We start from the raw sequence: 22,127 nt of genomic DNA on the forward strand, positions 1-22,127 counted from the left end.
TTCCTATCAAAATTTGTGCTCTGTGACAACAGCAACAAAAAATATTTTTGAAAAATTGAGTTTAGCAATATAGACCGATCTATACCATAAACGACATGAATGTCGAAAAGCCTAACATAAGTCACTGTGTCAAATTTCAGCGAAATCGGATTATAAATGCGCCTTTTATGTGGCCAAGACTTAAAAACGAGAGATGGGTCTATATGGCAGCTATATCCAAATCTTGTCTGATCTAAGCCAAATTGCAGAAAGATGTCGAGGGTCTTAACACAACTCATCGTCCCAAATTTTGACGAAATCGGGCAATAAATGCGCCTTTATGGGCCCAAGACCTTAAATCGAGAGATGGGTCTATATGGTAGCTATAACAAAATCTGGACCGATCTGCGGCAAATTGAACAAGAATGTCGAGTTGCCTAACACAACTCACTGTCCCAAATTTCGGAGAAATCGGACCATAAATGCGCTTTTTATGGCCCCAAAATCTTAATTCGAGAGCTCGGTCTATATGGCAGCTTTATCCAAATATGGGCCGATCTTGGCCAATTTGAAGAAGGATGTCCAAGGGTCTAACACAACTCACTGTACCAAATTTTGGCAAAATCGGACAATAAATGCGCTATTTATGGGCCTAAGACCTTAAATCGGCGGATCGGTCTATATGGGTGCTATATCAAGATATAGTCCGATATAGCCCATCTTCAAACTTAACCTGCTTTTGGACAAAAAGGAATCTGTGCAAAGTTTCAGCTCAATATCTATTTTTAAAGACTGTAGCGTGATTTCAGCACACAGACGGACGAACATGGCTGGATCGCCTTAGATTTTTATGACGATCAATAATATATACAGGGTGGCTGATGAAAGCCGCTACCAAAAAAAAATGTAATAACTTTTTTTCTATTTAATAATAATAATTTAATAATTAATTTAATTAATTAATTAATTAATTTAATTAATAATAATTTAATAATTAATTTAATAATTTAATTTAACATGAATAAAAGAAAAATGTATTCCATACACCGAAAAAAAAATGTAGCAATATTCATCATTGTAGCAATATTCATCAGCCACCCTGTATATACTTTATATGGTCGGAAATGGATATTTCGATGTGTTGCAAACGGAATGACAAAATGAATATACCCCCATCCTTCGGTGGTGGGTATAAAAATTATAAAATAAATAATTTTTTTTAATTAAAAATGTTTGAATTACACAAAAAATGTTTCAATTAAAAAGTAAATTGATTGAATAATTTTTTAATTGAATATGATTTTTTTCTATTACAGTCGTGTTTAAAATTTGTGCCCCTTTTTTTATTGAACCTGAAAAATTTTTTCAACAGAAATTGTGATGAAAATTTAATTTTTAATTAAAAAATTAATTGATCATTCATCATAATTTTTAAATCGAATCTTAAAAAGAATTCAAATATTTTACCTAAGTAAATTCATTTAAAGGCTATTTCAAAGACACTTACCTCCCTCATTTCTACAAATCTATAGCAATACCATGGCAACAGTTTCTATGTACTGTATTCAACTCGCTGACCGTTGGCAACCGTTTCTATGTACTGTATTCAACTCGCTGACTGTTGGCAACCGTTTCTAGGTACTGTATTCAACTCGCTGAAGTCCTTTATCGGGCACCACTACCCGACACACAAATTTTTTTTTAAATACGGGTGTCCACGGACCTTTGTCCAAACAACGCACCTCAAGTCCATGTTCCAGGAGGCTAAATCGAATCTTAAAATCGAATCTTAAAATCGAATCTTAAAAAGAATTCAAATATTTTACCTAAGTAAATTCATTTAAAGGCTATTTCAAAGACACTTACCTCCCTCATTTCTACAAATCTATAGCAATACCATGGCAACAGTTTCTATGTACTGTATTCAACTCGCTGACCGTTGGCAACCGTTTCTATGTACTGTATTCAACTCGCTGACTGTTGGCAACCGTTTCTAGGTACTGTATTCAACTCGCTGAAGTCCTTTATCGGGCACCACTACCCGACACACAAATTTTTTTTTAAATACGGGTGTCCACGGACCTTTGTCCAAACAACGCACCTCAAGTCCATGTTCCAGGAGGCTAACATCTGTGTACCAAGTATAGAAATTAATTGGAATTTAAAAAAAAAAAATCCATCAATCAATCATCAAATTTCAAAAACTTCAGTCATATTTTTAATTGGGTCAATTAAAAAATTAATTGAAAATTTTAATACTTTTTTTAATTGAAGATTTCAAAAAATTTCAAACAAATTTTTAATTGTATCAATTAAAAAAATTTTTTATTGAATATGCAACTTTTTTCATTGAAAATTTTTTAATTACTCCTTCAAAAAAGTTGATTGATATGATCAGTTAAAAAAAAATAAATTTTGGATCAATTAATTTTGTGGTTGAAACAGATTTTTATTTTTTTTTTTTTTTTGGAGTACAGCCTTCCACCATAATGGTTGTGTACATCCAGTAAATTATCTTCGGGTTAACACCCCACTTCCTACTGAAAATTATCCGGCAGGAGCAAAAGGTGCTAAGTATTCCTTTTCCTGACGAACTTTTCTAATGTTCTCGCCAGGATTCGAACCCAGGCGTTCAGCGTTATAGGCGGACATGCTATCCTATAAGCTATGTTGGCCTCCTCATATCGGCGAATAGAACTACATATTTCGCGTTCTTCGACAACTGAAGAGTGGTCCCGTCTAAATTTCTTGTAGCCCATCTCCATAGTCTCCTTAGTGACATTTCTTTGTTCTCACTGATCGTCTACAGGAACTTATCTCGATTATCGTCAGCCATACTTATTGAAATCCCAAAAGACGAGTATTCAGAATCGGCGTGGCTTTTCCCTTGTCACCCGCTTTCTGACCACATTTTCTCCCAAGTCCGAGTTGATAATCCGCCCGCATAGCATATTATTTGTTCACCGTGAGATATATGGGTGAACACCCGCGCGTTCCGGTGCGGCAACTATTGAATCTAATTCTACGTTGTTAAACACCTCCCCGATATCCATGAATACGATGAAATTTTAACGGAATCCTACACAAAAAAAATGAAAATATGTTTCAATCACTATATTAATTGATCCAATCCATATGTTAATTGAAACTGCTTCAAACAAATTTTCAGTTAAAAATATTGCATATTCAATTAAAAAGTGGCGGAAAATTATGATAGTTTCAATTATATTTTAATTGACCCAACACCAATTTCTAATTCAAACATTTTTCGATTCAATTAAAAAGTGATTAATTCAATTAATTTTTTAATTGAAAATGAAAAAATGTTCAATTACGATTGTGATTGAACATTCGTTCGGATTCAATTAGAAAATTAATTGATTGATTCAAATTGGATAAATTTAAATCACGACTATAATTGAAAAAAAATTATATTCAATTAAAAAATGATAACTTCAATTATTTTTTATTAATTGAAAACAATTTTATTTTCAATTAAATTTTTAATTGAAACTTTTTTTCGATTTTTTTCTATCTATAGCAAACAAGTTTTGGGAAAATGTTCTATATCATAGAAATTTAGTCAAAGTAACGTTACTACAAGGTTGCCTTTAATATTTAGAGAACTCAAAAACAATTATTAATCATCGAAAAGCGCTTTGTTCTTTTTCAAAATATTCCCCATTTAGATCTATACACTTTTGCATGCGTTTGAACCAATTGTCGAAGCACTTTTGCCACTCTAATTGAGGTATCTCCAAAATATACATTCCGAACGCATTAACCGCTTCTTCAGGTGTCGAAAAAGTTGACCTATCATTTTATTTTTTACGTACGGGAATAAAAAGAAGTTATTCGGTGACTATAGGGCGGATGACTCACCAAATCGATGTTTTGAGTGCTCAATAACGCAGTTGTTTGGTATTTTTGGAGCATTTTTTCGACTAATCGACGTGAGCCTTTATTTTGAGCGATTGACAAATTGTAGGGATCCAACGCGAACAAATTTTTTTGACGGTCAAACGTTCATGCCTTATTGAATGTATGCTGGTCCCACTGATGCCTAAGGTTGTCTCAATCTCACGATAGGTTACATGACGATCTTGCAATATCAGTTGGGGCACAGCATCAATTGTTTTGGACGACCTTCATGAAGTTCGTCTTGGAGTGAAATACCACCTCGGTTGAATTCACCATACCATCGATAAACATAGGTCATTGATGGAGCTTCAACGCCAAAAATTGAATTAAGTTCATCGGTTTACAATTTAATTCCATTCTTTGGCCGAGATGAATATTTTAAGTTACTGTAAACAACACAAATAACGCTCGTATGTCAAAACGTTCTGAAACGTATAACCTCAAAAATATCAAGCTTTACGATAGAGCTGTCAGTTGGTGGAAATATAAAAGGCAACCCTCGTATACTAAATTTTGTCAACATTTCTAATAGAAATTTAATTCTTAGTTTGTGCGTCCATCCTCTCAACATTCTGTGCGTCGCTGTAATATAATTAATTATCTTTTTAAAAATATAATGTTTTAATATTCTACGAGTAGCAGTGATTTAATTTTTTTGTATATTCCATTATTTTTGTGTTTTTATGTTTCCATCATAGAATGCACTTATTCACAAGTGAAATAGCTGCAATCAAGAGTGAACTAAATGTGATAAAACCAAAGCAAGAAGAAATTACAAAATTGATGGCTGAAAATATTTTACTATTGCGTCGAAATTTGGGTGTCTTCGAATTAACGAAAACAGTATTCCCCATACAATCCGTAGATCAACTCGAAAAAATAGAGAACGATTTAAAAACGGACAAGCAATTAGATATTGTAAGTAAATTTTAAACAATTCATAAAAATAAAATGATAAAAATAATTCTCTCTTTCATTCTCAGATTGGAACAATCAAAGACATTCTATGCGGCAGTCTAAAGAACCTGGGAAAAATCTTGGACAAAAGGATTATAATGACTTACAACTATGATGGTATGAAAGGAAAGAAATCATTAAAAAGCTATGAAAGTCTTATGAATGCGGTCTTTGGTAAGTAAGAATACAAAAACAAAAGAAATAACTTTTCAATATTGTCGGTCTATTGATGGCTGGACTGCTTCAGGGTACAGCTCTTTATGGGCAGTCTCAATAACTAGGCCGGTCACCACGATAGCAATATCATTTTTGTCAGTAGCCTAACAACTGAAATCGTATAGCAATCACTTATATGGGAAAAGTACAATTAAAAACTTAATTCGAAATAAAAACGTTTTCAATTAAAAAACAAGTAAAAGGCGTTAAGTTCGGCCGGGCCGAACTTTGGGTACCCACCTCCTCGGGTATATATGTAAACCACCTTTTGCCATAATCCACGCGGATATCGAAAAGCCTTACACAACTCATTGTCCCAAATTTCAGCGAAATCGCACAATAAAAGCGCCTTTTACAGGCCCAAGACCTTAAATCGAGAGATCGGTCTATATGGCAGCTATATTCAAATCTGGACCGGTCTGGACCAATTTCAAGAAGGATGTCGAAGGGCCAAACACAACTCACTGTTCCAAATTTTGGCAAAATCGGATAATAAATGTGACTTTTATGAGCCTGAGATCTTAAATCGTCGGATCGGTCTTTATGGGGGCTGTATCAACCATCCTTCGGTGGTGGTGGTATAATTAAAAATTTTAATCAAAAATTTTTTAATTAAATCAAAATTTTTCCAATTACGATCGGGATTGAAATTTATGCCGTTTTCTATTAAAAAATTAATTGATTAATCATTTTTCGTTCGTGCTTGAAATTTAGGTAGTTTCTCCTTAAAAAATTAATTGATTCCAATCATTTTTTAATTGAATCTAAACTTTTCAATTTCGATCGTGATTGAATTTTTTGCAATTTTCAATTAAAAAATTAATTGAATTGAAAGAATTCTTAATCACAGGCGTCATTGAAATTTTTTTGATTTTCAGTTGAAAAATTAATTGAATTGATCATTTTTTTAATTGAATTGAAAAATGTTTGAATTACAAATTGGAGTTAGACCCTATACACCTTGTTTTAAAATATTTACAATGTAGCCTTCAATTCAGCCTCCTACGTCCCCTAACTGGAAGCAGATATCAAAGGTCAATACGTTTCATATGTCGGTTAATTTATAGCAATCCATGCCAGCTGTTTCTACGAACCAGATTTCAAAAACAAGTTCTAAAAAATGTCAAACCTTTTTCTTAATGGATCAATTAAAAAATTAATTGAAAATTTCATCATTTTTTAATTGAAATTTAAATTACTTGTTCAAAAATGGTGATTGATATTGTCATTTTCGTGATTGAAGCAGTTTCAATTGAAAAATTAATTGAATCAATTAATTTCGTGATTGAACTCGATTTTTATTTTTTCTGTGTAGCATTGGCTGGGCAGATGAACATGTGACGTGTGCGGTACACACATTTATTACGTTGTCATCAATCCTGGCTCTTTTAAAATGGAGGTGGCAGCATCTGTCGGAACGTGGGTGAGTGCAAACTATTATGGTTTACGGGAAGAGGTCTCGACACAGGATAACTATGAGCACCAGACAGTCTAGAACTTTGAGCTCCAATCTGTGTGGTGTTCATCGTTATCATGAGAATCTTACCTGGGAGCTACCGGGTCCGCGTCCACATGTTGCTGATAGTGGAATGCAGCATATAGAGTAGCTGCAACTGCAGTCGCGAACAATCCGCGGCATGGTGTGGAGAGTCTCAGTGAGAGGCCGTGCGGCATAGCCTATTGCTTAGATACAGAGTGCCTATGATGCTCGATATGATCCTGCGGCGACGGGTCCTATGGAATGAGGTTGCTCTTTATAGGACATTTACGAGGATCATGACTTCCACATCGAAATGTGGCTACAACCACAAAAACAATGTAACGTGTGCGGTATGGTCTCTGGGTACAAGCGGGCCACACATCACTATGGCATCAATTCTAGTGCAGAAGTAATTTAGCGGCTGCATCTGGAACGTAGTTGATACAGAATTGTTTTGGTATACTTCTTAACTTCTTCAGGTGTTATGGCGGCGAATGATTACCAAGAGGTTGAGTATATAGGTCGAAGTTCTGAGCTGCAGCCGAAATGAGGAAAGTTTTGGACGATGGTGGGGTGATGTGGATGAAAACCTAAAATGATACTTCAACCGTCGAACATGGGCCGATCTTCCAACGGCCAATGCAACGCTCCTCAACGCGTCCATTCTCTTTTGGCCTATACGGCCTCAACTGCAACGCTCCTCGACGCGCTCACTCTGTTTTGGCCTTTATACACAATAGCTGGGCGAAATGGGTAAAAACCTGGTATGGTAATTCAACCTTTGAACACAGATGCTCGGGTCAGTGCTGGGGATTTCTTGACTGTGGGGTCATGCAGTAAAGGCCTGAAACGGAAATCTCACAAGAAGCTTATGACTCCGACTCTGAGTTGGAGCAAATTTTTACCATGAACATTCCCTTAAGGAACAGGGGCAAACTTCTCACATATCAATGAGTGCTGTCCGATTCAAGTTTAAGCTCAGTGATAAGGGACACAGTCCTAACACAAACGCATTATCCATGGATGGATGGGTTCTGTGTCTGAGGGAGACTGGATAAAACGCCGGCTCCTTAGGTAACCGACATGTAATTTATTTACGGCATGATCGTGGTCATTGGGACGCTGAGGTGGACTGGCGAAACGAACGCGCATTAGGTCACTAGGCGAAACCTTGGCTACTTAGGTTACCGGGACGTGGTTCTGTCACTGCGTGTTCGAGCCACTTGATCATAGGGACGCGGGGGTAGTCGTTCGGTACGAAAGCTTTATAAACAGCTTAGCGGCTCCTACGTCACCGGGATACTGGGCAATAGGCTGGTTGCTTAGGTAATCCAGACTTGATATATAGGTAATCCAGACATGACATAGCCTCATCGGATGTAGGAAGGTAGGAACGAACCCATGCCCAATGACACAGGGCGTTCTGTGTCTGAGGGACACTGAACAAAACGCCAACTGCTTAGGTAATCAATCCGTGATTCACTCATGGTGTTATCGCCGGGATGTGGTAGTAGGTCGTTAGCACGAACGTGTGATCAATGGCTGCGTGGCTCCTGTGTCTGAGGAACAAGGAAGAACGCTAGCTTGGGAAGTCACCGAGACGTGATTCATTCACGGCGTGAAACATGAGAGTGTGCGGTTGGAAGGAACGCATGATTCATGGCTGAGTGGGTCCTGTATCTGAGGTACATTAGATAAAACGCCGGCTGCTTAGGTAACCGAGACGTGATTCACTCACGCTGCACTCAAGGCTCTTGGTCTCCGGAATGTGGTAGCCGGTGGTTCGAACGAACGCGTGATCAATGGCTGAGTGGCTCCTGTGTCTGATATACAAGGGAAAACTCAGGATAGCCTAGTCTCTGATCCACTCACGGCGGGATCGGGGTGCTTATTCACCGGGAAACGGGAGTGGGAGGTTGGAATGAATACGTGATCAATGGCTCCTTTGTCTGTGGGACAAGGGCAAACACTGACTAGGATAGCCACCGAGACGTGATTAACTCACGGTGTAATCGTGGCACTAGGTCGCAAGGATACGGAACTTGACGCGTGTTAATCCCTTGGCAGCCGGTTGTACGTACTGGATTGGCCCGATGGAGTCTTTTATCGGCAAGGGGTGCCGCCTCACTGTACATTCATGGTGTGATAGTGGCACTTGGTCAACGAAACTCTGGTGTATGTGATTGGAATGAACAGTGACGCATGATCAACGACACGTCTTTCTGAGGGACAAGGGTAGAAGGATGGCTAAGCTAGTCAACGGTGTGATCGTGGCACTAGGTCACAGAGACGCGAGAGTAGAAGATTAGCACAAACGCGTGGTAAATGCCTTAGTGGCTCCTGTGTCTGTGAGGCAAGTGTGGAACGCTGGCTAGACAGGTCCCCGGGACGTGATTCACTTGCGGCATGATCGTGGACATTACGTGACCAAGGGGTGAGCTAAGCGGAAGAGACGGATATTGACTCAGGGGCTCCTGTGTCTGATAACCCTCGGGAAAAACATAGACGGCTTTATTTAGTTAGTTGCGGACTCTGATTATCAGGCGTAACACTCAAGGCACTGTTTTTACTTCCACTTACCCTGTTATTGAAATTTGGTGCAGATTTGTATTTTGTCCATAAGCAGGTTAAGTTCTTGAACGGGTAAATCGGAGTTTATTTGGTTACAGCTGCCATATAGACAGATATCCCAATTATGAGCCGATTTCATTGAATTTTGGGACAGGGAGTTGCACAAGGCGGTCCAGAAAACCAAATCGAAAAAAGCCGAAAATCAAACCATTTTTATACCCTCCACCATAGGATGGGGGTATACTAATTTCATCATTCCGTTTGAAACACCTCAAAATATGCATCCAAGACCCCATAAAGTATATATATTCTTGATCGTCATGACATTTTAAGTCGATCTAGCCATGTCCGTCCGTCTGTCGCGCAAACTTTTGAAGGAGTTAAGCTAGAAGCTTGAAATTTGGCACAAATATATCTTATTAATGTAGGTTGGTTGGGGTTGTAAATGAGCCACATGGGTCCATGTTATGATATAGCTGCCAATAAACCGATCTGGGTTCTTGATTTTTTGAGCCACTAGAGGACGCAAATCTTATCCGATTTGGCTCAAAATTTCCACGTTGTGTTTTGGTATCACTTCCAAAACTATGCTAAGTATGGTTTAAATCGGTTCATAGCTGCCATATAAACCAATCTTGGATCTTGATCTTCTTGAGCCACTAGAAAGCGCAATTCTCATCCGATTGAGCTGAAATTTTGCACGAAATGTTTTGTTATGACTTCCATCTACTGTGCTACGTATGGTTTTAATTGAACCTAGGCAATAGAGGGCGCAATTTTCATCCGATATGGCTGAAATTTTCCATAAAGTTGTTTGTTACGATTTGCAACAACTGTATAGCTGCCATATAAACCGATCTGGGATCTTGACTTCTTAAGACTCTATAGGGCGCAATTTTTATCCGATTTTGCTGAAATTCGGCATGAGGTTTTTTGTTATGACTTCCAACAAGTGTGCTAAGTATGGTTTTAAATCGGTTCATAGCCTGATATAGCTGCCATATAAACCGATCTGGGTTCTTGATTTCTTGAGCCGCTAGAAGGAGCAATTCTCATCCGATTTGGCCGAAATTTTCCATAAAGTTGTTTGTTATGACTTCCAACAACTGTGCTAAGTATGGTTTAAATCGGACCGATCTTGGCTTTTGACTTCTTGAGCCAATAGAGGGCGCAATTTTCCTCCTATTTGGCTAAAATTTTCCATAAAGTTGTTTGTTATGATTTCCAACAACTGTGTTAAGTATGGTTCAAATCGACATATAACCTGATATAGCTACCATATAAACCTATCTTGGATCTTGACGGCTGAAATTTTTCATGAAATTGTTTGTTATTACTTCCAACAACTGTACCAAATATGATTCAAATCGGTCCACAGCCTGTTATAGCTGTCATATTAACCGATCTGCGATCTTGACTTCTTAATCCTCTAGAGCGCGCAAGACTTATCCGATTTTGCTGAAATTTTGTAAGACGGCTTCAATTACCTTCAACATATATGTCCAATATGGTATTAATCGATCTATATCCTGATACTGCTTCCACATGAACCGATCTCCCGATTATGCTTCTTGAGCCCCTACAAGGTGCAATTATTTTACGAATGGACTGAAATATTACCCAATGACTAGTGCTATATTCTTTTCATTCAATTCACTTATGGTCCGAATCGAACTATTACTTGATACATCCCCAATAGCATAACAATTCTTATCCTTTATTCCCTGTTTGGCTAAAAAGAGATACCGTGCTAAGAACTCGACAAATGCGATGCATGGTGGAGGGTACATAAGACTCGGCCCGGCCGATCTAAGCACGCTCTTACAAATGCAAATTTTGCCCATGGATGTTCCACTAAGGAACATATCAATGAGTACAGTCCGATTAAAGTTCTAGCTCTATGATAAGGTACCTCCTTTTTATAGCCGAGTTAGAACGGCGTGCCGCTGTGCGACACCTCTTTGGAGAGAAGTTTTACGTGGCATTGTACCTCGCAAATGTTGCCAGCATTATGAGGGGAAACCACCGCTGAAAATTTTTTCTGATGGTCTCGCCAGGATTCGAACCCAGACGTTCAACGTCATAGGCGGTCATTCTAACCTCTACGGTGGCCTCCACGCTCTTACTTGTTTGTATATATTTACCTGGCATTTAGACTGTTCGCTAGTAGAGTCCCTGATCTCCAAGCCGAGTATAGTCCGAACAATATTTAGGTATAGCTGTCATATAGACCGTAATGCGTTTAACTTTTTAGGTCTTCTTTTAATTTAAAATATTTAATCAAATATTTTTATTTTTTTTATTTTTTTTTTCAATACAGAAGCAACGAAAGATGAAGGCGTGACTTATGATGATTTCGTCAAAGATTTTCGTAACACAATACGAAGAATTAAAAATACTTACCACAAGGGAAAAGCCAGATCTAAAAATCCTGAGAAGAAAAGTAATGATTTATAAGACTAAAAAGAAGGAGTTGAGGCTTTCAATATTATTTAGAGTTAGATAAGAGATATAAGTTATTTACATGTTACCATACCATGCATATGATAAATTAAAAATAATTAAATATTTAATTATAAAAACTGTGTTTAACTACCTACTTTATTTAAGGCAAGGCTTTCTAAATCTCTCAAATCCAGAATCAAGACATTCGGGTTTTTTATTGTTAAGTTATTCTAAATGTCCTACTAATGCTTCCACATGACTGCTAAGGCTTTCCTACTGGGCTTTAAATAGTATTTCTTTACTTTTTCAAGTTTATACAATGTTGTTATTATTTTGTTTTGTTTTAAATTCTAGAAAACGAAAGTGTACTGATAACAACAAATCGCTTAGAGGCGACTCCCCCTTAGTTAAGACAAATCAACAAAAATCAAATATCCTAGATGATCATCCTGCCAGAACAAATGAAGATGGCAAAATACCATGTCAACAATGTGGTGATGCTTTTGATAGTGTATCACTTTGGAATGAACACATATTGCAGTGTGGAACAGGTAATATATAAGACTTTATATAAATATATTTATATACATAAAACCTATTCGTATTCCCACAATTGGATGGAGAAAAATTTGGAAAAATAGTATTAATGCCACTTAATATACAAACCTGTCATAGGGTTAACCCTAGAGAGATAACCTACGTCTGAGAGACGTATGCCTTTTTAATTTTTCGCTCTCCCTCTCGGATGGTTTTGCAACACGTTGCTGTTTTAATTTTTATACCCACCACCGAGGGATGGGGGTATATTATTCCTGATGGGGGTATAGTATTTCGTTTGCAACACACCAAAATATCCATTTCCGACCCTATAGAGTGTATATATTCTTGTTCAGCGTAAAAATCTAAGACGATCTAGCCATGTCCGTCCGTCTGTCTGTTGAAATCACGCAACTGTCTTTAAAAATAGAGATATTGAGCTGAAACTTTGCACAGATTCTTTTTTTGTCCATAAGCAGGTTAAGTTTGAAGATGGGCTATATCGGACTATATCTTGATATAGCGCCCATATAGACCGATCCGCCGATTTGGGGTCTTAGGCCCATAAAAGCCACATTTATCATCCGATTTTGCTGAAATTTGGGACAGTGAGTTAAATTAGGCCCCTCAACATCCTTCTTCAATTTGCCTCAAATCGGTCTAGATTTGTATATAGCTGTCATATAGACCGATCCGACGATTTAGGGTCTTAGGCCAATAAAAGCCACATTTATTATCCGATTTTGCTGAAATTTGGGACAGAGCAGATAAAGAAAATGGAGAAAGTTGGGATCCACAACTTTGAGACAGTCAGTAACTTTACCTAACTCGGCATCGCCGTAATCGAAACGAATTTTGAGATAACGCGAAGAACATTACTGGCAAACAGATGCTACTTTGGACTAAGTAAGCAGTTTAGAAATAAGGCCACCTCTCGACAGACGAAGATTACACTATACAAGACACTGATATTACCCGTGCTGTTATATGGTTCTGAAGCATAGGTACTTGTGAAAGCAGATGAGGCAGTGCTTGGAGTATTTGAGAGAAAGATTCTTCATAAAATATATGGACTAGATTGCGTTAACGGAGAATATAGACGACGTATGAACCACGAGCTGTATGAGCTGTATGACGACGATAGCATAGTTACACGCATCAAAATACAACGGCTGCGTTGGCTAGGTCATGTTGTCAGAATGGATGAAGAAGCTCCAACAAAGAAGTCTTTTGAAGGCAAACACGGTGGTACACGCAAACCGGGAAGACCAAAAGCCCAATGGAAAGATCAAGTTGTGGGAGACGCCTCGAAACTTGGTGTCAGAGATTTTAGAATGAACGCAGAAGATCGAGGCGCTTGGAACACTATTCTACGTTCAGCTAGTGGAACAAATATTCTGTCATAGCCAATTAAAATAAAAGTAAAGTAAAGTAAGAGTTGTGTTAGGCCACGCTACATCTTTCTTCAATTTGGCATAGATCGGTTCAGATTTGAATATATTATAGCTGCCATATAGACCGATCTCTTGATTTAGGGTTTTGGGCCCATAAAAGGCCCATTTATTGTCCGATGTCGCCGAAATTTGTGACAGTGAGTTGTGTTGGGCCCTTCGACATTCTTCTTCAATTTGGCTCAGATTGGTCCAGATTTGGATATAGCTGCCATATAGACCGATCTCTAGATTTAAGGTTTTGGGGCCATAAAAGGCGCATTTATTGCCCGAGTTCGCCGATTTTAAGTCTTGGCCCCATATATTTATAATCCCATTTCACTCAAATTTGACACAGTGACTTATGTTAGGCTTTTCGACATCCGTGTCGTATATGGTTCAGATCGGGTTATTTTTAGATATAGCTACTAAAGAGATCAATATTTTGTTATACACAATTGGAACATAATTCGATATAGCTGCTATGGGGTATAAATGCAAATTTTGCCCATGGACATTCCATTAAAGAATAGGGGCAAACTTCTCACATATCAATGAGTGCAATCCGATTCAAGTTTAAGCTCAATGATAAGGGGCCTCCTTTTTACAGCCGAGTCCAAACGGCGTGCCACAGTGCGACACCTTTATGGAGTGAAGTTTTACATGGCACATTACCTCACAAATGTTGCCAGCATTAGGAGGGGAAAACCACCGCAGAAAATTTTTTTCTGATGGCTTCGCCAGGATTCGAACCCAGGCGTTCAGCGTCATAGGCGGACATGCTAACCTCTGCGCTATGGTGGCCTCCGGCGGGTATAAGGTATGAATTTTTCACCGAATTTTGACGAAAGGTGGTTTACGTATATACCCGAGGTGGTGGGTATCCAAAGTTCGGCCCGGCCGAACTTAACGCCTTTTTACTTGTTGTAATTCGTCTATAGTGTCATGCCGGTGTTGGTTATTTTGTTGTGGTAAGTTGGATACTCTTTGTGTTTTGGGGATCGTATGGTTAGCTTTTGTGTGTCTTTTACACTCAATTTAAATAAATTTGTTTTGATCGTGATTTTGTTTTTTCTTTATTTAAACCAAGAATATTAGCCCGAAATAAAAGCTTCAATGACACAGAAATAAATTCGTACTTGTAAGGTTTATCGGACGATTCGGAATCATCTGATAATAGTGAAACAGAAAATTAATTATTTTAAGATGATGTTCAGAGCGGTGTCGTAGATGACCAAATCGCCAGTGAAGATCCTGATATTAATACAGTTTTATTGTAGGATCAGTTTACAGGATTTTCCAATTGTGTTTCTTATTCATATAGCCGTATGCTTACGTTTTCTGCACCTACTGTTAGAAGCAAAAGTAAGTTCTGCTGGACATCGTCGAAAGGTAAAAATGCTGGCAGATTTTCTTTATCTATTGGGTTGCCCAAAAAGTAATTGCGGATTTTTTAAAAGAAAGTAAATGCATTTTTAATAAAGCTTAGAATGAACTTTAATCAAATATACTTTTTTACACTTTTTTTCTAAAGCAAGCTAAAAGTAACAGCTGATAACTGACAGAAGAAAGAATACAATTACAGAGTCACAAGCTGTGAAAAAATTTGTCAACACCGACTATTAAAAAATCCGCAATTACTTTTTGGGCAACCCAATAATATTATTCGAACGGCAAGAGGTCCTACTAGAAAATGTAAATCATTGCTTGGGCCCCTTTACTGCTTCAATGCATTTTTTACCAACGAAATTATTCTAAAAATTGTAAAATAGACACTTGTGAAAATATCCATGAAACGTAAAGATAGAATAAAGGCAGCAACTTATAGGCATACAAGTGAACAAGAACTTCACGCTGTGATTGGGGTAACTTCCAATATGGTTATCTCTCTAGGGTTAATAAACAAACCTGGCATATGTAGTTTAGTTTAAGTTGACATGAGTTTAAGTTGACATGTCACTTCATGAAGCTAAATGCATATACATACCTAAACCAGCTATCCGTTTATTGTGAGCTCTAATAACAATTACTCTTGAAAAGTCTACCGTGAATTCTGTGCTATTGAATAACACCTTATCATTTCATATCGTAAATTCATTCAAGGTCGGAATTTGCAAAGAAGTCTCACTAGTGTTCCGCAATTGAATTTTATTGTGGATGTTAAAAACAGTTCTTTATTATTTCTCTTGAGTCCTGAATGAAATTTCTTCTTTTTTCATTATTAAGTTCTAGTTATGTGTTCTTCAATCAATTTGAATGAAAATGTGAATTATAAACTAACTATTGTAAATAACCTTCAACCAAAAGCCGTTATAGTGTAATAATCATACCAACAAAATGTAAACGACTAAAGAAATAATGTAACACATAAAGAAAAACAACACCATTTTTGTTAAGATAAGATGACAATACCACTTTTTGGTTATTTTTCTTATGAAGTAGTCTGCACTTTGCACCAACTTCTTCTTTCTGGGTTCAACCCATAGACAGTGAAAAAAAGTACATATCCCATCAGAATTTTTGCAAAACTGCCAGTTGCAACGAATAGAATTAAACGAGAAAATGTGAACAACAGGATAATTGTGAATGGACAAAGAAGGTATTGTGAATGAAGGAAAAAGATGGTTTAGCGACAATTGAACGTATTGTAATTTTTTTTTGCTTTTGAATTATAAATTGTATTTGCAAAACCTGTTAACGCTTTGCTGTTAACTCTTTTTTGTTAAATTATTTAATTTTTTCCACGTTTTTGTGTTCCTACATTTTCTTCTTCTCACTTCTCTAAAGAAAGAAGCAAAGAAACGTCAGGGGTCGAATTAACGCATACGTGAACGAGTAAAATCGTTCGAAATCTCTCTATTGTGAATTATGCAACTCTTTATTGAACGGTACTTTTTTAAATTTAAGAACGCGAATGTTTATTAATAATTAATAATTAATATGCAAGTGATATAAAACCCAACAAACACAAGCCGAAATTTCATTCGATACGAAAGCGCACTCGATCACGTATGCGGTAATTCGGCTCCAGATTTCAGTTCGTTGCAACTCATAGCCATTTTTTGCTGTGTACGACGGGTCATCTACTCTCTTCCACTGTCCATGGTTCAAACGTCGACGATAACATAAGCTTCCGACTTCCACATACTCTCCACAGTAGGATGGTGGGTATAGCAACTTCGTAATTCCGTGCCAAATATGGTCAAAATCAGTAAATAACCTGATTAAGCTGCCATATCAAACGATCTTGGATCTTGAGTTTTTGAGTCTATAGCGGTCGCAATTCTTATCCGATTTGCCTGAAGTATGGTTAAAATCATATCATAATCAGATATAGCTGCTATATTAAACGATCTTGGATCTTGACTACTTGAGCCTCCAGAGGGCGCAATTTTAATTCGATTTGACTGAAATTTTGTATAAGATATTTATGACTTCCAACAACTGCAATGTATGGTTAAAATCGGTTCATAACCTGATATAGCAGCCTTATAAACCGATCTCGAATCTTGACTACTTGAGCCTCTATAGGGAGCAATTTAAATCCGGTTTGGCTGAAATTTTGCACAGTGACTTCTCTTAAAGACCTTCAACATATGTGCCAAATATGGTCAAATTCAATAAAGCTCCCATGTAAATCGATCTCGTATCTTGAATTCCTGAGCCAATAGAGGGCGCAATTCTTATCCGATTTGGCTGAAATTTTGTATGGGTTAGGTTAGGTTGAAAGGAAGGTGCGGATATTAATCCGCCCCAAGCCACTATGGACATACAATCCCATGGAAGCCGGTTGTACGTACCAGATTGTTCCGATGGAAATCTTCATCGGCAAGGGCTGCCGCCTCGGTTTACAATACACTGCTACATCAACAACAACAACATGGACATACACCTAAGTCCGTCATGGGATAACTACGAGCATCACACAGGTTGGAACTTTGAGCTCCAATCTGTGTGGTGTTCTTCGTTATAACGAGAAGCTTAGCTGCGAGCTACCGGGCTCGGATAGTAGAATGCTCCACACGGAGTAGCTGCAGTTGCAGACGTGGCCAATCAGCGGTATCGAGCGGAAAGTCTTAGTGAGAAGCCGGGTGCCACCTGCTCTTGCATTAATATTGAGTGCATATGATGCTCCATATGAAAAGGCGAGTTTTTGGCGCCTTTAAATAATCAATGGCCATCATGTTCCCGGAACGAGCTTGCTCGCCTATAAAAGCTTGACGAGGATCGCCCACGACCCGAAAGGCCTCGGGTTAAGCAAGTTTATTGATGACAGTCCACTAGCCTTCACTGCCAAATCGTCTGCTTTTTCATTCCCTCTTACTCCGTTGTAGTCCGGTACTCAAACGATGCAGATCGTGCCAAGACTGTTCGCAACTTTACTGTCATGGTTGTTATTGCCATGATGGCCAGTTTACTGTCCGTTAAGCTGTTCACGCTCGACGTTCTTGCGTTAACACCACACCACCTCACGCATTCCGTGATCGCCCAGATCTCCGCCTGCAGGACCGTATTGTGGTCAGGCAGTTGAAACAGTTCTCAGTCCCTGGGAACCATATAGACCCCAAACCCACTCTGTCCTTTAGCTTTGATCCATATGTGTAGTATGACCTTCCAGATGGCAATACCATAGTTCCGTCAATCCAAAACTGTGCCTCTAGCAGTTGTGTCTCGCACTCGACCTCAAGTGTTATCTCAGGTACCCGATCGGAAACCTATTCTATTCTATCCAGATTTCCTATCGTCGCCTCAATTATACCGCGATGATATGACCTGCTCCTAAACTCTATCGATTCTCCTATAGCCCCAGTAGCTGCTTCAGACTTAATCAGTAGGTCTATGGATGGGATACCTAGAATAGTCTCCAGTGCCATAGTGGGCGTGGACTTCATCGCCCCGCATATGCCAAGACAACATGTTCTCTGAACCTGTTGTATTATCCTTGCGCAGCTCTTTTCCTAAAACGCAGCCCACCAAACTACTGAGGCGTAAGTAAGTATTGGTCTTATCACGCTCCTGTAGAGCCAGTGGACTATGGTCTAATTCGGGCCCTATTTGAGGCTGCTGCCATTCTACATAGTGCCCAACATCTGTAAGTCTTCTCAGTACGCTCCTGGATGTGACATTTCTTATTCTGTTTTCTGTCCAAGATCACTGCTAAGTATTTGATCTTGTCAGATATCGAATTCGATGAGACGTGGTGCGTCAACTCCAAAACAGGCATATTTCAGTCTTCTCTGGGTTAACATTGAGACCCCTAGTCGCATGCCATCTGGAAGACCCTTTCGGCCCTTTTGCGTAGCTCGTTCGGATTCTTACCTCTTATAAGTATAATAACATCGACTGCTTAGCAGGCGAGCTCAAACCCCCACTCAGTAAGCATTCGTAATATGTTATTTATGTTGGTGTTTTGTTGTTGTGTTGTACACTGAGATGGCAACCCTTGCCGAGAAAAGACTCCATCAGGCCAATCCGGTACGTACAATCGGCTGCCATGAGATTTATGATGGTAACCCATAAGAGTGGCGATAAAATGCCCCCTGTAGCGTGCCTTGTGCCACCTTCTCTCTTTTATTTTTTATCATGGGACTCACAATTTATCCACCTGTTCCTTAGCATATGGTTTATCTAGAGTGGGACAGTCCATGGGCAATTCCCTGTTTAACTCAACGGGGCTTTGCACAAGTAGTTTACAATCCATTTCTTCGTCCAGTTCGTTTTATCAGACTTGATGTCGTCATTTGAAAGGTCAATTGTCGCGAGAATGGCTCGTATAGAGGACCTTTTTTGGTTCAGGTCATGGAAATATATGTGGTAATGGCGGTAAATGCATTGATATACCATCAGGGTTCATAGCCTTTGATGACTTGATCCTCCTAATGACTTCGGCAACATCTTCAGTCAGGAAAAGATGTGGTTCTGCATCGTCTGGGAGCTTCCATGCTTTCCCTAGAAAGCTCCTATTCACCATGCCTCCAATTCGTTGTGTATGCACTGTTGATGTCGAAAGGTGTATACATCAGTTGGTTGGTGCCTGTTTCGATTTTATCTTCTTCCAAAGAATTTTTAAGTTAGTCGGCATTATTAGAGGGTTGAACAAAGTGGTTGGAACATTTTCTCCCTAGGAACATTTTGAGGGTTCAGCAGATTGCCTTGTCGGTACATCTTTCTTCAGTCGATATGAACATACATCGGTTTGCCACTTTCTTCGTCTGACATATCTTAAGCATCCTTTTGGATGCCATAGTCGACCTAGCAAATCCTGGGGCGCCTCCTTCGTACTTGAACTGTGTTGTCTCCCTCCGAAGGATCCTTCTTGTAGTCTCAATTTTTTGGGCGGACTGAGTCTGTCTTACCGGAGGCACTGTCTTACTGAATGTCCGTCTATGACGCTGAACGCCTAGGTTCGAATCCTGGCGAGAATATCACAAAACATTGTCAGCGGTGGTTATTCCCCCTTCTGATGGTGTCGCAATGCGCCACGCCATTCAGACTCGGCTATAAAAAGGAGTTCCCTTAACATTGAACTTAAAAACTGAATGGGACAGCACTCATTGATATGTGAGAAGTTTGCTCCCTGTCACTTGCCTTCTCTCCACAATCTTTCTCACTCCGCGTTGATAATGCAGCTGCGTGTCATATCGTCCGTCCACCAGGATATAATCGGGTGGATCTCTGTGCGGATGGATCCCAGGGTGGCCACTATTAACTGTATCTTTACATTGTCAAATGCCTCCTTAGTATGCTGGGATAATATGTTCAAAGCTGCGTGTCCGTCCACCAGGATATAATCGGGTAGTTCCCTGTGCGGTCCAGGGCGGCGACTATTAACTGTTTCTTTACATTATCAAATGCCTCCTTAGTATGCTGTGATAATATGTTCAAATATTCAGCAGAATTCAACTTAATACGTTTTTATACCCATCATCTTATCATTATAGTCATTCCGTTTGTAAAGCCTCGAAATATTGATTGGAGACCCTTTACATATATTCTTGATCGTCTTGACATTCAAAGCCGATCTAACCATGCCGGTCTGTCGCCACTACGGCTGCGTACGAACGAATAAAGCTATCCGTTTGAAATTTTCTAACGAAACTAATTATTTATGTAGGTCGTTCGGGATTGCAAATAGGTCATATCAGCTCAGATTTGGATATAGTCCCCATATAAACCGGGACGTTATCTCGTGGAGGCTAAACTTTCCGACTGTTGAACCAAAAATGTCTTCCTTCCCTATCTTCGCATTGAAATCTCCCAGAACGATTTTAATATCATGGGCGGGGCAGCGGTCATATTCTCTCTCTAGGCGCTCGTAGAAAATATCCTTGGTCTGCTCGTCTTTGTTTCCGTCCGAGCATGAGCACAAATAAGGCTGATGTTGAAGAATATGGCTTTTATGCGGATTGTGGCTAGCCTCTCATCCACCGGAGTAAAGCTGGAGACTAGGTGTTTCAGTCTCCGACTTACCCCGTTAGACTTCTTGAGCCCGTAGGGGTCTAAAATTTTCTTCAAGTTTGTCAAAGTTTCGCACAAAGACTTCTGTTATGACTTCCAACATCTTTGCCAAGTGTGACCCAAATCGGTCTTTAAACTGAGATTGCCTCCACATAAACCGATCTCCGGATTTGACTTCTTGAGCCCCTTCACCCAGAGAAAAATTGATACAAACGTGCTCATTTCAGTAGCATACGGTATCGATAGTATAGCAACACCGTATGATATAAAAACGATACCGCATGATATAGATGAAATATAAAATTATTAATACCGTTTGGTGTTAGCCTTATTGCCGAATTGTTATTGCTATTGATACCAAATTGTCATCGGTTTTAGTACCAAACTGTTATAGTTTTAATACCAATCTCGTTATCACTTGATAAAATAATACCAGCCGTTATTGGCATATTACCGTCCTTTTTCAATTCTCTATAGAGATTTGTGGAGATATCAAAAATTTCTCTTGAAACTTATGTTAGGTTGGAATCCACGTTCTTTAATCGCCAGGAGTTTGAAATACCTTCGAAAAACAAAAGTTTCGGTTTGTTTTTTTCTATTTCTGTTTGTGCCCGATAAAAAAAATCCCTTAGATTAAATCTAATTATAATTGATTATATTTGGGATCAGTTCTGATTAGATTTGATTTGAGATCTGATTATATTTGGTCCCAGATATAATGAATATATACATATGTATATGGTCATATTTGATCTCTGACATTATTATATCTGGTGCTAGATCTAATTCAATCCAGTCAAGAAGAAACAACTTCGGCAACATCTTGGGCAAATGTGGAGTGGCCAGCTGAAGATTATATTAACACCGATGCCCAGCTTTATGGACCTGATTATGAGAAAAATGTAAGTGACTTTTGGAAAATATTTATTGGCTTTTTTATACAAATATTTCAACGCTTTTGCAGATGGTTTGCATTGGGGGAGATGTGTACTGTCGGAGGTTAGTGTACAACATGGCCTTGGATTTCTCCCACAAAGGTTCACATGTTGCTAGAAAAATTTTGGAGGGGGTATTTAAAAAGGATGTTCTATTTAAGGCAACACTAACTGGACAATCACCTAGGGCGCAGGGTA

General features: G+C 38.7%; 2 protein-coding genes across 2 annotated transcripts in view; both read left to right on the forward strand.

The window, feature by feature from the left end:
- Nucleotides 1-22,127, forward strand: part of LOC106085972 (uncharacterized) — a 41,720-nt gene that overhangs the window by 4,566 nt on the left and 15,027 nt on the right. Inside the window, exon 2 of the mRNA XM_059365155.1 lies at nt 11,924-12,120. Within this exon, the coding sequence (XP_059221138.1) occupies nt 11,924-12,120 (197 nt within the window). The remainder of the gene's footprint in view (nt 1-11,923; nt 12,121-22,127) is intronic.
- On the forward strand, nt 1,953-11,668 carry LOC106087698 (uncharacterized). The gene is made up of 4 exons (XM_059365156.1): nt 1,953-1,976; nt 4,599-4,818; nt 4,884-5,031; nt 11,445-11,668. Exons 2-4 carry the CDS (start codon nt 4,600-4,602, stop codon nt 11,579-11,581), a joined length of 504 nt encoding a protein of 167 aa, XP_059221139.1. The 5' UTR covers nt 1,953-1,976; nt 4,599; the 3' UTR covers nt 11,582-11,668.

This window comes from Stomoxys calcitrans, chromosome 3 (genome assembly GCF_963082655.1).
Source record: "Stomoxys calcitrans chromosome 3, idStoCalc2.1, whole genome shotgun sequence".
Classification (NCBI taxonomy): Eukaryota; Metazoa; Arthropoda; class Insecta; order Diptera; family Muscidae; genus Stomoxys; species Stomoxys calcitrans.